The 14,319-nt window shown below is 32.9% G+C and overlaps 1 protein-coding gene across 1 annotated transcript; it reads left to right on the top strand.

The window, feature by feature from the left end:
• The first annotated feature begins 4,542 nt into the window (after window positions 1-4,542).
• Window positions 4,543-5,346, top strand: LOC142635225 (uncharacterized). Its single transcript, XM_075809421.1, has 2 exons — window positions 4,543-4,686; window positions 4,795-5,346. The coding sequence occupies exons 1-2, from the start codon at window positions 4,543-4,545 to the stop codon at window positions 5,344-5,346; spliced, it is 696 nt and encodes a 231-aa protein (XP_075665536.1).
• The last annotated feature ends 8,973 nt before the right edge of the window (window positions 5,347-14,319 follow it).

Below are 14,319 nucleotides of genomic sequence, written 5' to 3'. Positions count from 1 at the left end.
GCTAGGGTGTCCTATCTTGTACAAGCTTTTAGAACCTATGCTTTTTCCCATACCAAAAGGCAGCGAAATATTCCTGCACACCTATTGGCTCAACATGCAAGAAGTGTAGAAAGCTACGTTGCATGGCTAGAGGAGTGTCCTATTATTATTGAACACGCATGTGCTCAGGATATTGTATCTCATTCCCATGATGAATAAAAGTTTTGTCTTCCTATCAAAAAAAAAAAAATAGCTAACAGTTGGAGGTTTATTATGTTCTGTCTTACTTTACTACTAGGACAGTACACCGCTAGGATATTTTACTGCAGAAATATTTTACTGCTGGGCTATTTCTTGCAGTATGCTTTTTAATCACGCTGACGTATCTGCTGTAGGAATTGTTTATAGGTCACCCTTGTCAGTCTCAACCTAAGCCCAAGGCATAAAATAAAGTGAATTCTTCAGATCTTCACCAATAGTCTTTGTGCCGCACTTCGAGCCCATCGTCGAGTTTCAATTTAGGCCCCCAACCCAACACAAATCTCATTTGTCGGAAGGGAAAACTTTTTCGCCCCTAAAACTGTGTTAGCTATTATACTAACTAAAATTTTTCTATTGAACTTTCTTATATCTTTGTTATCACGTGTTTTACTTTTGACACAAACTAATCATTATCCTACCATAAGTATATATACATATACATTGTATCTCATGTTCTGCAAAATATATTTTATATATGTATATGTGAATATGTATAAGTATATATATGCATATATGTATGTCTATATTTTAGAATATGCTAACCCATGTAAACTAACATTTGCTTGATGGGTATTTTCTTTGAGTTTTAGATTTGTTTATGTGCAAGAAGTAAAAAAGTATTTCTGCAAGAAAAAAAAATGAAGAATAGTCATTCACGTTGCAGAAGAGTTTAGAAAGCTTTACTGCACAGTAAAAGGTTTTACTACACAACAAAAAGCTTTACTGTGCAGCAGAAAGTTTTATATATATATATATATATATATATATATATATATATACAAGATAGAATTCTACTCTAGCCTAATCTAAGTGTAAATGTGTGTGAAACTCCCTCCTGGAGACTTGAACCCTGGCCCTTACCCCCCGCACCCCACAAACACTTTATTGCACAGCAGAAGGTTTTACTGCACAGTAGAAAGTTTTACCACATAGCAAAAAAGTCAGTCCTATGGCAGAAATTGGAGAATAGTTCTTTCTGCGGCAGAAACAGAGGAGAAGCCCATTTTGCAGCGTCTTCCCTTGGACTTTGGACTTAACATTTGCGCACAATCTGACAGCGGCAGAATGGTAGTTTGGAGCCCATTTCACAAAGCGCCAAACCCAACTTTCTTCTTAGAAAAGCCTAGATTAAGCGTTGACCAATAACATCAAGATGCGTGTCTAAGGTACAAGAAACGTAAAAAGAACCCTCGACACACTATATACTCCACAAATAAAAACATACTACATGTCCATCTATTTTATTAAATGTTAAATTTATATCTTCTATTATTTCAATTTCCTAAAATAAATAAATAACCCATTATATTCCCACTGCCTCACCACCACCTTCATCAAAAGCCACTGTGGTCACAGCCAACCACCATCACTAAGCCTAACGCCTCCGATAAAACTCATCACTCTTCCATTTTCGTCCCTCCCAAACCCACAAAGAAGATGGTGTTTATTTTGTTTAGACCCCTACAAACTAGATTTGTTTAATCTAATTAATTAGCCAAGTAATTACTTAGATTAATTATTCAGATCTAAGTTAAACTCATGCAACCATATTACTTAGTGCGGAAAAATAAATAAGATAGCAATATGATGACTTAGAAAAACCAATAAAACCAACAATTTCAAGATAAAAAAACTTGGGGAGGATTTAACCTAACTATCCTTAGGTATACTAATTCACTGTGATAGAATGAAAGTTTACGATAGATTTTCTCCCTAAAATCTAAAGCTACCTCTTGTAGAACTTACTAACACGACCACGTGCAGCTCCGACTCCACGAACTCTTCTATCTGAATTTGCTAAACACAAACTCCCACGTTTGTGACTTTGAAATCCCACTCAAAAGTTTCAGATCACCATCAATCACCAATTCTTGATTGAAGATCTCGTTCGGGTAGAAACTTGTAGAGTTAGAAGGTTACAGAAACCTCACAAATCTCACAAGAGTAACTCACAAGATTTCCAAGAACTTCTAAAACGTAATTAGGATTTTCCTTTTATACCTAGTGATGTTGGAGTGAAACCTTAAACGTTTTTGCGGGCTTTGGGCCTAATTTAAATTCTACAAAATACGACTTTCGATTAGTCGAACCTTTCTTTTGATCGGTCGAGTTTCACAGAAACTTACTTCTTCTTTCTGCAGTTTGACAGTTCTTGAATCTTGACTTGAACAATCTTGTACAATGTCTAACACCTAATCTAGACATGTTTTTGTGTTATGATGTATGCCCTTAAATCCTATTGTATGATGCTATGTATGACATTATGTTTCACTTAATGTTGTAATTAATAAAGTTGTTTTATTATAATCTAAAATAATGGTAACATGAATATTGGACATTATCATATAGTCTATGAGATGCATAGTATATGATTTATGTGAAAAATCATAGAAGACATAAATTACAAGTTCTTTGTAAACTCAGAATTATAGTTCGTAGTCAATGATAAAATTGGGCATTTCATCTACGAAGACTATAACATATCAACTAAGATGATTCGTCTTGATCATGGAAGCAAAGACTTCTAGTTGGTATGTTGAAATGTAGGTTGCTTTGATATATCAGGAGTGAGATCTAAATACACGATCAAAACATCAGTATGTTGGGCAACCACATTTAGTGTTGATGAAACATATATTCTCAAGATGGAATTCATAATCTCTTAACAGAGATACAAAATATTCCATTGAGATAAGTTTAATGGGTTTGGTTATTTAGAGTGTTAGGCCTAACCAATTTCATAAATATATGATGAATAACATAGAGGATTAAACCAGGTACTCAAGAATTAAAATGTAGTAATTTACAAAGTGACAGTCTACATTCATGACTTTGTATTACTACAAATATTTTATGAATGAATTGCATGTATAATAAAGTCTTGATATCTAATTTATAAATAAGGCATAGAGTGCAACTATATTTATATAGTGGTATTAAATATAGTTAATGATAACTTTGGACTTGTCAAAAGTTGACAGAAAAACCCAAAGCAAATTGGAGCTAGTGTCTTATTGGTCCCTTTTGGTCCCACTCCGAGCCACACACTAAAGCCCAATTGGAAAGATCCAAAAAGTTAGCCCACTTAAATAATCAGTTAGATACAAAAGGAGAAACATACAAAATTTTGTATAAGAGTGTGACATCATTGTAAAATGGTGTGTATGTGAGTGTGAGACACTTTCTTATTCTCCCTTTTGAAAACTGATTGAGAGACCACACTTCTTGGATGTAAAGTGGAATTGGAGTGAAGATTAAAAGTGTTCCTGAGTACTTCTGATCCTTTGTTTTGAATTTCACCGCACCAAGGTACGCTCTCTTGTTCTTGAATTTTGAAATTTGCATAGTACATGTTAACAATTGGGAATGAAGTAGATCTATTAATTTTCTGCTGCGTATGTTCTGTATGCGATACAAACATGTATTTAACCATCATTTTGTTCTCGGCTTGCCAACATACATAAATTTAGAAACTAAACATTTAATCCTAAATATTTAGAACCTAACAGATGGCAACTAGAGCAAAACAAGTTTTCCAACCAAAAATATATGGCCTTGATACAGTGGCCACCCATGGTGTTGTTTGGTTGCACCAATTTGGGTCAAGGTTATTGTAGATGGTTGCAATTAATAGTTCGTGGAGATTACCTGATCTTCGCATGTGAGCCATGGAGATCATAATAGGACTGTTTCAAACCCAAGGTACTGGTTCATATTGTTATAGGCCAAGGAGGAAGTAAAAGGATTCAAAATAGAACAGTGATAAAAGAATTACTCTGACACATTACTATATTTATGTGTAATTCTTTAGAAGAGATTGAACTTATCTCTTATCTCTTGGCTGCCGGCAAAGATGGTGGTGGGGCAATGGGAATATGATAGGTTTTTATTTTTTATTTATTTTAGGTAATTGAAATAATAAAATGCATAAATTTAGCATTTAATAAAATAGATGGACATATGGCATGTTTTTATTTATGAAATATATAGAAGAGCAGAAAAAGTGAAACAGAATATTTGGACTTAGAATAGCATTTGAGAAACCCTCCTTGGAGTGTCTGCATTAAATATTAATATTTGTATATATCAATAAGCTATGTCTCTCAACTACTTTCACTTGAAATAAAAATAAAAATTTCCATTGTTTTCTTTACAACTGTATTAAAAATCAATGGCTCCTCAAGCAAAATCCGAAATTTCATGGAATCTTCTTTGCTAAGAAGTTATAAAAAGAAATTCAAGAACATCATGGCTTAAACTTCTTCGGTGTCACTAGTACTGAGCTGAGAGGGGAAGAACATCATGGCTTTCCAAAAGCAGTACTTTGATTTGGTATTGGTTTCAGGTAGCTTGTTGATTATGTTCGCTTACAATCTCTTCCACCTCTACATGTATCATAATCATCCCAAGACAACAGAATTGGGTTTTGAGAACCAAAAGAAAAAAGTATGGGTTGAAAATATTATGAAGGCTAGTATCACTCTCTTCTTCTACCTTTCTTTGCTAATCATATTTGATTAGGCAGAGTTTCTTACCTTTTACTTGGACTTGCAGAGTACTACAACTACAAGCGATGTTTCTGTAGCTATAAGCGTTACTGGATCAAACATAGCTGCAGCAACTCAGTTAGCAATAATCTCTTTAACTCTTTGCACTCTCATTGGAGCTTGGACTGCATACTCTTCGAAAAACTTATTCCAATTCCAAACCGACTTCATCTATGGAGATACAAGTCAGTTCACCATTAGCATCAAATGCATAAGCCTCCTAACCTGCTTCCTCCTGGCCTTTTCATGCTTTGTTCAATCAGTAAAGCATCTTACTTTTTCAAGCTATCTGATGAGCAACCCATTCAAGGACCATGATAATGTTGAAGATGTGGTCAAGGAAGTTAAAAGGGCTGGTGAATTCTGGCTACTTGGGCTTAGAGCACTCTATTTTGCTCTAAATTTTCTGGTATGGTTTTTTGGTCCAATTCCCATGCTTGTTTCCACCGTCTTAATGATGATGATCCTCTTTTGCCATGATACCAGAGACCCCAGAAAATTGATAATAACAAAGATTAGCAAGCGATTACCTGAGGCAACTTCGTCCATTCCCCCATGATCGGCAAGTTCAAATTATGGTCTTAAAAAATTTTCGTTTTGTATTTTACTTTGTGTTTCTGGAGGTGTTTCAACCTTTCAGGCCTTAAAAGTTTGTTTCCTTGTTGAATTTTCAATTTTGTGTTGCAGCTAGTAGCTGATGAACTTTGTTTCTTCAATGAAGTCTCTCTGATTGTTTTGCTATCTTCTTTTTCTTAGGTAATCCTTGTGCACGTCAATTCAGTTTAACGTACTGATCCCTAACTTGTTATTGTTAAATTGTGTTTTAAGTTTTTGGGATTCATTGGGTACCAGGAAAAATTTACCTCTTAACCCAAAAGATTAAGCTATTAAAAAAAAATGAAACCATTATTCTAATAGCTACTTGGGTTCAAGGGACTTGTGTGAACAATCTAATAACAGAGTGAGTCGAAAGGAGTTCTTGAGAAGCAACTTGTTTTGCATAACATGGCTGTGTTGACTTGTAGAAAGGAGTTCTTGAGAAGCAACTGGTTTGGCATAACATGACTCTGTTGACTTGACTCGCTCGATTATTTGCTCAATTATAAACCAAATTCCAGCATCCCACCACTGGGTTCCAACGTCGAATTCACATGCAAGATTGACTTGTTACGATACAGCTCAAATATATACTTTTATATATTGTCAATCCCCACAAAAATTATGTTTTGTCTTGCTTGCATTCCAATTTGACTTGCAACTATTGGTTGTTATTAAAAAATTATATTCCGTGATATTTTTATTTATTTTTTATAGATATGATAAAATTTGAATCTACTAGCTATATATAGCATCCATTCTATGATAAATATTTTTCAACATTAGGTCAAGACATCAATCAATTTTAGTGCAGATAGAATTCAAACCCTAGATTATCACAAATTCAATGATAGAAAATTTTACCAGTTGAATTAACTGAAATCAGTCCATTTTTTATTAAGTACAATAAGAGATCATAGGAATTGATAGAACCTAAAACAACTAAAGATGTTTTATAAAGTAACTGTATTGATTATATTGAACCATTGATGTGTCCATAGTCAGTTCATATGATTAAGAGGCTTTTTATTTTATTTTTAATAATTTAATAGTTAGAGAGAAGAAATTTCAACCCTAAATATTTTTTGTTGAAAACATTAACTAAGTTACAAGGCTTTTACCAAGTAAGGGGTTTTTTTAGTGGAAAAATAAATAAATAATTCAACAATAGGAAATTTTACTAGTTTTTGAGTGGAAAAATAAATAAATAAATAATTGAGAGTCAGACTTCTTTTTCCACTTATATAGTCTTACGTCTCTCTTTCTTTTCTTTTTCTCTACTTTGCTTCTTCTTCTTTTTTTTCTTTTTGTTTTAAGTAGCTTTTTGTTTTAATGGGGGATAGTAAAGATTAAAAGTAGAACAGCATGTTTGAGATCCATAAGTCGAAAGAGTGAACAAAAGAAACATATGTATAAAAAAGTTCAAATCGATAATGTAATCTAAAATTTAGTTCTTTTAAAATTATTAATTCTTAATTTGACGCCATTATAAAGTGTTTTATAATAATGATTTGTTTAATTAATTTTAGTATTATTTTTTATTCATAAAAATTATAGGAATTTATTTTCATGTGTTTAATGAGGCACTTGCATTATTTCTATGTATTAGTTTTTTTATGATGGTACACCAATTTTTATTAAAACTAGTCGTAGACCAGTACGATGCACGAAAAAATTTGACATAATATTCTTTCTTTCTTTTTTTGTTTGATGAGAGACATAATATTCTTTTATGTCAAGTAAAAAATTATATTAGTGGTTGAGACTTATAAATACTAGTCTCAAACCCATCTCACAAATATGTGATTACACTATAATATATAATAAATATTCAATAACTAAAGAAGTCTATCTCTTGATTTTTTTTTTGCCAAGAGAACATGTTGCTGTTTATTTTTAATTATTATATATGACAAAATATTTGTTAATACATTATAATATAATGAGATATGCACCAAAATGCAACACAATAAAAAAAGGAGAATGTATAATTTTTATTAGAACATGAAAATGAATCTTGATGATTTCATATGAAATCTAACATTATTTTGCATTTTTGGAGAAGTTAATGAGCAATTTATCCAAACTTTGTTTTCATTTTTTTCGCATAAGAACTATTAAACAAAGTTATAACAATTTATATTTTGATAGTCACTAAACTCATAGATGAGAATCAACTATTACAAAAAAATAAAAAATAAAAATCCCCAAAACATATATTGATTTCTATTTTTCCTTTACACACAATTTAAAATTTTTGAAAAACTAAATTTGTAGTTTTTTTTTTTTTTTTTTTGAGGAAAAGCTAAATGTGTAGTCAATCAATAATAAACATAAAAGAGGTAGAGGAAAGCAAACATATTCATGATATAATTGTTTATACATGTCCATATTTGTTTTTTTATTCCATGGAATCACTTCATTATGTTAAGCTAATGAGAAATTTATGCAGTTAATACTCTTATTCTCTAAAAGATTCATGTAGTAGTCCTACAACTGTATCTTGTTTGATCTCTCCCAAGTCTTCAATTTTAGCCCAACTCACAACATATAAACCAATGATCATGAAATAAGGACCTAACAAGATATGAAGCCAAACACAATTTCTAAATTTTAACAAATCAGCCAAGAAAATAGTAGGAAAAGATCTTGAATTATATATTATCATGTGTCAACAAACAATGCAATAAACTATAAATTATACTGCAAGAGTAAATAAAATTGTTGAGTAAATAAAATTATAAATTGTTGATTGTAGAATTGTTGAGGAAATCACCCAACAAGATGACTATATATATATATATATATATATATATATATTAAAGGAACACTTGCTAAAAAGTGTGACTTATGTGAAAGTAAATAAAATTTTGGTGATCAAAAAGTGAAATAATGTAAGAGAATTTGATTAGTAATACCAGTACACAGACAACCTAACAGGAATTTATCATTTATTTCCTAACTAAAGGACAACTTTTATGGTAGTATTTCTATGTTTAATAGTCTTGGTTCTCTAAGCTATGTTATTCAAATTGCTTTACTGACATTAAAAAACTAGTGCAGTTATCTTGACAATAGTTATCAATCTTCATATTATTAACTTTCTCCATTCTAATCAATTCAAGAACTTCTAGAACTTGTAAAAAGCTTATCACAAAGCATTAAAACAAATAGAATATCAAGATTATAGAGAAACCTAAATGAGAGAGAGAGAGAGAGAGAGAGAGAGAGAGAGAGGGTGGGGGATTGATTGTTGAATTTAAGGCAATTGGGATTTAATGGGAAAGTCATTAATAGGAGAAACATTAGCAATTTGTTTCTTGGGAAGATGATGGTTTTTTTTTTTTTTTTGGTGAGAATAGGAAGTTGATGAGTTGAGAGAGAGAAAAGAGGATTGATTAAAAAAAATATGTGTAGTTGAAACCCAAAAAAAAAAAAGATTTGTGACATGGCAATGATGTGGCTCAATTGGAGCATAACAATAATAAATACTACGCTTCAACTTTTAGAAATATATAAGTATAGATGAAGGAATTTGTATAGCTCTTTTTTTCTCACAATAAATTTGGAGGGAGGATATACATTTAGGTTTTTCTAGGCAATGTTATTGAGACACAAGGGTCTTGGAAATTTATATAATTATTTTTTAGGATCTATATTTGAAAGAAAAAAAAATTGATTGGAAGATGGTATCTGATGATGCGAAGAAAATCAGTAGGCTGGATGCTTCGGACTGGAAAGGACTACTGGATCTTTCTACGGCCTGAAAAAGAAAGAAAAGCGTATCAAAGGCGACCGGGGCTGCCGGCCAAAAGTCCTCCGATGGCAAAGTTAGTTTTTTCCTCTAAGTTATTTGAGTTCCAACTTTTTTGGAGTAAAAACTGAACATACCTTGGGTTTGTCTGAAACAGCCTTTATATAGTGTTATCATAGGCGGTTACCAAAATTGGAACTTCTCCTGGCTTCAAGGAGAGATAGAAATCAAACGTAACTTGCATAACCGTCTGGAAGTTATGCTTTTGTTTCACAACGGATACCTGGCGGTTACGCGTGGGATAAGGGATTATCATATCTCATTTGGAGATTTTCCTAAGTGTGACACCCTCGTCCTTGAGTTCCTCAGTTGGGCGTGCTTTGTTTCACACGTGGGGGCTGCTTCGTCTAACGGGTGAATTTGCTCAAGACGAGGATGTTGACACTCTGGACGAGTGCATCACTCTGATGGTGCGTACCTCGTCTTGAGCTCTTCTTCCCTGGACGATGCACTTGTAGGTAAGTTTCTGAGGGTGTTTATGGTAGTAGGTGGGCTATGGACGACCTTTATGGACGACTTGGAGATGGGCTATATTATTCCCCTATCAGTATCATATTCAAGTTTAGTTGCTTTATCAACAATTTAAAAATAAAAAACCAGTAAAATACATAAATAATTAATTATAATACACAATATACATATATATATATATTAATAGTCAAAACTCAGAGAAAATCTAATTAGATTTCAACTGAATTTTCAATTTTGCGCCTCATATCCCATCTAATTTTTACTTTTTGTGCCAAGTGAATTATTGACTCAGAGAGTCCAAATCCAATTAAATTCTAAATTAGATTTTAATTGGAGTCCAATTATGCGTCATGTATCCACCCAATTTTTTAATTTTTATGGCAAGTGAATTATTGGGTGCAAAAATTGAAGAGTCTAAATCTAATTAATTATAAATCATATAGAAATGTATGGTCTAAAAAATGTGTAAACTAATACCATGTATAATTTGAACCTCTTCTAATAAAATGTATAATTTGAACAATATAATTGTGATTTTTTGAAATGAACCCATGCATATGCACGGAATTACACACTAGTAATATCTAATATATAATGAAGTTAAGTTAGTAAAAAGAAAAAAAGAAATATTTGTGAGTTTATTCAAACAATATATTCATATATTGAGTTGTATCAATCATAATTGTATGGACTTGATTTGGTTCCCAAGCCTAAAGGGAAAAGAAGTTAGGCCCCAAGAGCCCAATACAATGAATTTGTAGAGAGTGGATTGGAAAACTAGGTTTTAATGAATCAAAAGATAACTATAGTGAGCGCAAATGAAAAAGAAAAGAAGAATACGATTGTTTTGCATGAAGTAAATCGTCCTCAGCGCAGTCCGAGGAGACTAAATTTTATACATATGCTTCTTTTGATTTTGGTTATAAGTCCTGTTCCTGATGCTGCAGTATTTTTCTCTCTCTCTCCCGATCCCCTTGTGCCTGGAGGGTTCCTTACATTATATAGCTCCCTTTAGATGATCTTGGCCCTCCACTTGTTGACCATCCAGGCCACTACTTAAATGTCTGTCCTATCAGACACCTTCTCAATCTCCTTGTGAGTTGCGAAAGTCAAGGCAGCACTGTCCAGGGATCTTCTCCACGTAAATGTAGCCATGAAGTTTGATGAGATGCATTAAATGTGGTAGCAGCCACCAACCTTTCAATCATGTCAGTGCTAGCCCCTTCCCTGAAACTCTTTCTGTACAGTACAACCTCCTTTAATGATGTGCTACTAACGTGACCTTACAGTCCGAGGGCGTGGCCTCCTCGGCAGCGAGGACGAAACCAGAATACAAAGTTGGGGAGGGGGGGGGGCAAAGTATAAACCCAAAAAAGTTTATAAGAATCAAAACTAACATCTACTCAAGCTTTGTTGAATTTCATCACGTATTTTCACAATTTGGACTGAATACTAATTTTATCGGTGGTCATTTTTTGGAATTTTGTTTGAAAATTTTCACAAATTGGAACATCAACACTAGAGGCAATGCTGCATTATTAGCTTCAAATTATTTGTAAGTTTTTCTCATTAAAATAATCAAATATTATAGATAATTTTCTCACCATCAACAATTTAAGTAAAAGTTCGTTATTTCCATATTATATAGCTCTATCGTTTCAAAATTTAGTCCAAAATATAAACCAAACAAACATACCCCACAAGCTACGACAACATTAATGTTAATAAAATTTTGTCTAAAAATAGTTAATAATTCATAAAAATAAACCTACAAACAAGCATTACTATCCACTGCACACATTTAATCATAGTTCCCACGGACTTCATATATTTTGGATCACTATGCAATGGGCAAAAGGATGTTGTAGTTTTCTTTTTAGTTTTCATGGGTTAAAATGTAAAGATTTTGAAGGAAGGGGCCAAAAATATATTTTTTAGGGGAAATTTTTGTATATAGTGCTATATTTTTTTCAATTTGGGAGGGGGGGGGGGGGGCATGGCCCCCCTCGGCCCTAACATAGGTCCGTCTCTGCTCGGCAGGATAATAGTCCTTCTCGGCCATGGGCATGACACATGGCGCAATTACCTTACTGAAATTCATGTACCCCACAATAATAATTCACAAACAATATATCCGTATACTGAATTATATCAATCATAATAATTCATATTTAGTATAACTAATTCTCAGATATAGTACTACTTAATGAGTATTATAGATGAACCATGAAGAAAACTTTTTACAAAATATTTTCTATGAACTTAAAGTGTACCTTACAAAAATAGAAGTACGGGTCCCCAAACTCAAAATCATGTGGTTCTCACCTAAAAAACCACAAATATGGGCTACTTGTGAGTTCTAGTTAGCTCAATTGGTAAAAAAATTTATCGTTGAATAAGGTATTTGAGATTCAAATCCTGCTTACACCAAAAACTAATTGTATTTTGGCCTAATTATAAAGAGTAATCATAATTGAGCAAATTCTATTAGTTGAAATACTTTAATATCTGTTTAATAAACAAAAACAAAAACAGAATATGAGCTACTAATTTAGGAATTGTTGGGCGAAAGAAGGAGAATATCGATTGCCCATGTATTTGGGGCTTGAGGATTACATCCTGCTTTGTTGGAAGGTTTGGAGTTTGGGGACACACACATTGGACCCAATAGCCCATGTAAATTTGTGGCCACAAACTCGGATTGGCTTGTTTAAAACGGGTTGGGTCATGGTAGAGCGAGAAAGGCCCAATAGGCTCCTACTTAACAAGTTTCCGGAAAAATTAGATTTGAGAGCCCATGCTAGTTTGTAATAATCTTTTAAGTAACATTGAGCTTTAGGTCCTAATACCATGTAGTGAGTGTAATGATGTAATCCTTTTGTTTCACTAGACTTGAAGGTAGCTATTATTAGTCTATTACTGTATAGTACCTTCCATTAATTTCATTAGGTTTGGGTTTAATTGCACAAAGCTCACACAAAAAAGAGCCCAGAACAAAAAAACATGAATTTGGAAGGACAAATTTTTAAACTCTCTTAAGAAAGGTAGATTCATATGTTGGCTTGCTTTCTAAATTATGAGTTATTCTCTTTTGATAAATAATTCTCATATATATATATATATATATATATATATATATTTTGAGAAACTTATATATATGTATAGACACATGTTGTGGTGGTTGCCTAATAATGTACAATAGATTTTATTCAAACACTCTACATACATTATGTATTAGGATAATTAATTTAAAGCTTCAAGTTTCTCACTACTTATTTAGTAGATTATTTCATAAATAAATCCCTTTTTTTACATCCAATTCTAATTAAAATAATTTTTCATTTTTTATAATCTATATTTAACATCAAAATATATTTTTTAATTTATAAATGATTTTTTATCTAAAGAATTCAATTTACATATGATTTTTTTAATTAAACCGTACATCATTCGGGCATCATAATAACTGAAAAATATTTTTTACCAACTCTCCATCTCATTCTAATTTGACCATGTGTTCTTAATTTTATTAAAAATTGTAAATTTTTTTAAAGAGCACGATTTTTTTTATTTAAAATTTTTGTACTTCATTATTAATTATAGTACCGTCCATTAATTTCATTAGGTTTGGGTTTAATTGCACAAAGCCCACACAAAAAAGAGCCCAGAACCAAAAAACATGTTTTTCCAATAATAAAAATTTTAGTAAATAACATAAATCTCCTTTTAGATTTTAAGAAATGACACTCTCCCTAAATTATGGATGAAATGTCACCCCTTAGAGATTTGTATTAAAAAGAATTCTACTCATTTATACAAATCTCAAGTGGAAGTGTATTTATTAAAATTGTGGGGAGTGAAAAGACCCTGATGGGAATATGGGCCGTTGGGCCATGCTAAGGAAGGCCGACCTGCTCTTGGGTTTAGAACTTGTCAGTATTACGGGTCGGCCCATACGCCGAGGATCCGAGGATCCAGCCGAGGGTGAATTTCCCTTCGGATGGACACCGGAAAACCTGGGACTTCACGGTGAAGGTTAGGGAATGACACGGTCAAGACTATTGGTTAAAGGGGTGAACCCTTGAATGTTTTAGAAGCACTGATGTTAGAGAAATACCAAGGATAAAGGCTGCCACCTCCACATTAAAGACCCTGCACCTACCACCATGGCCGCATTAATGGGGAAGTGACACCTGAACAGTGGAAGGGAAACTTCTGGTTACTATTCAAAGGCACTGAGAAAAGAAATATCTAAGCTAAGGGGGAGTTGGGGCAACACGTGTACAAAGTATCAAAAAGAGGAGTATTTAAGGAGCAATCTAAAACAAGAAAAGGGGACGGACTTTTTTGTAACCCAAAAGAAAAAGAAAACAAAGAGTAAGAGATAATATAAGAACAGCCCTCGGCTTACGTTCGAGCAGGTTGATTTATAATATTCCTTGTTGTTTCCAAGTGTTGCCAATCTTTGGCTTGTCATTTAATCCTTGAACACTTCTAACCTGGGTTTCAAGCCCACACTCTACAAATTCATATTGTTTAAGGCTCATTGGGCCTGAGCCCATAACTGTTCTTGGGGTCAGGTGCAATTGTGCACTTACAATTGGCGCCGTCTGTGGGGATCTAGTCTAGAAGAGGTAGGGATATTATGGC

The sequence above is a fragment of the Castanea sativa genome, chromosome 5, assembly GCF_040712315.1.
Source record: "Castanea sativa cultivar Marrone di Chiusa Pesio chromosome 5, ASM4071231v1".
NCBI lineage: Eukaryota > Viridiplantae > Streptophyta > Magnoliopsida > Fagales > Fagaceae > Castanea > Castanea sativa.
Note: the sequence above shows the minus strand (reverse complement) of the source record. Positions and strands in the feature narration are given on the sequence as shown.

What these genes read in the sequence shown, in the direction of transcription:
- LOC142635225 (XM_075809421.1), top strand. Translation starts at nt 4,543, where the DNA reads ATGGCTTTCCAAAAGCAGTACTTTGATTTGGTATTGGTTTCAGGTAGC. An exon ending in TTGAGAACCAAAAGAAAAAA is followed by an intron (nt 4,687 to 4,794) that starts GTATGGGTTGAA and finishes TTGGACTTGCAG; the next exon opens with AGTACTACAACTACAAGCGA.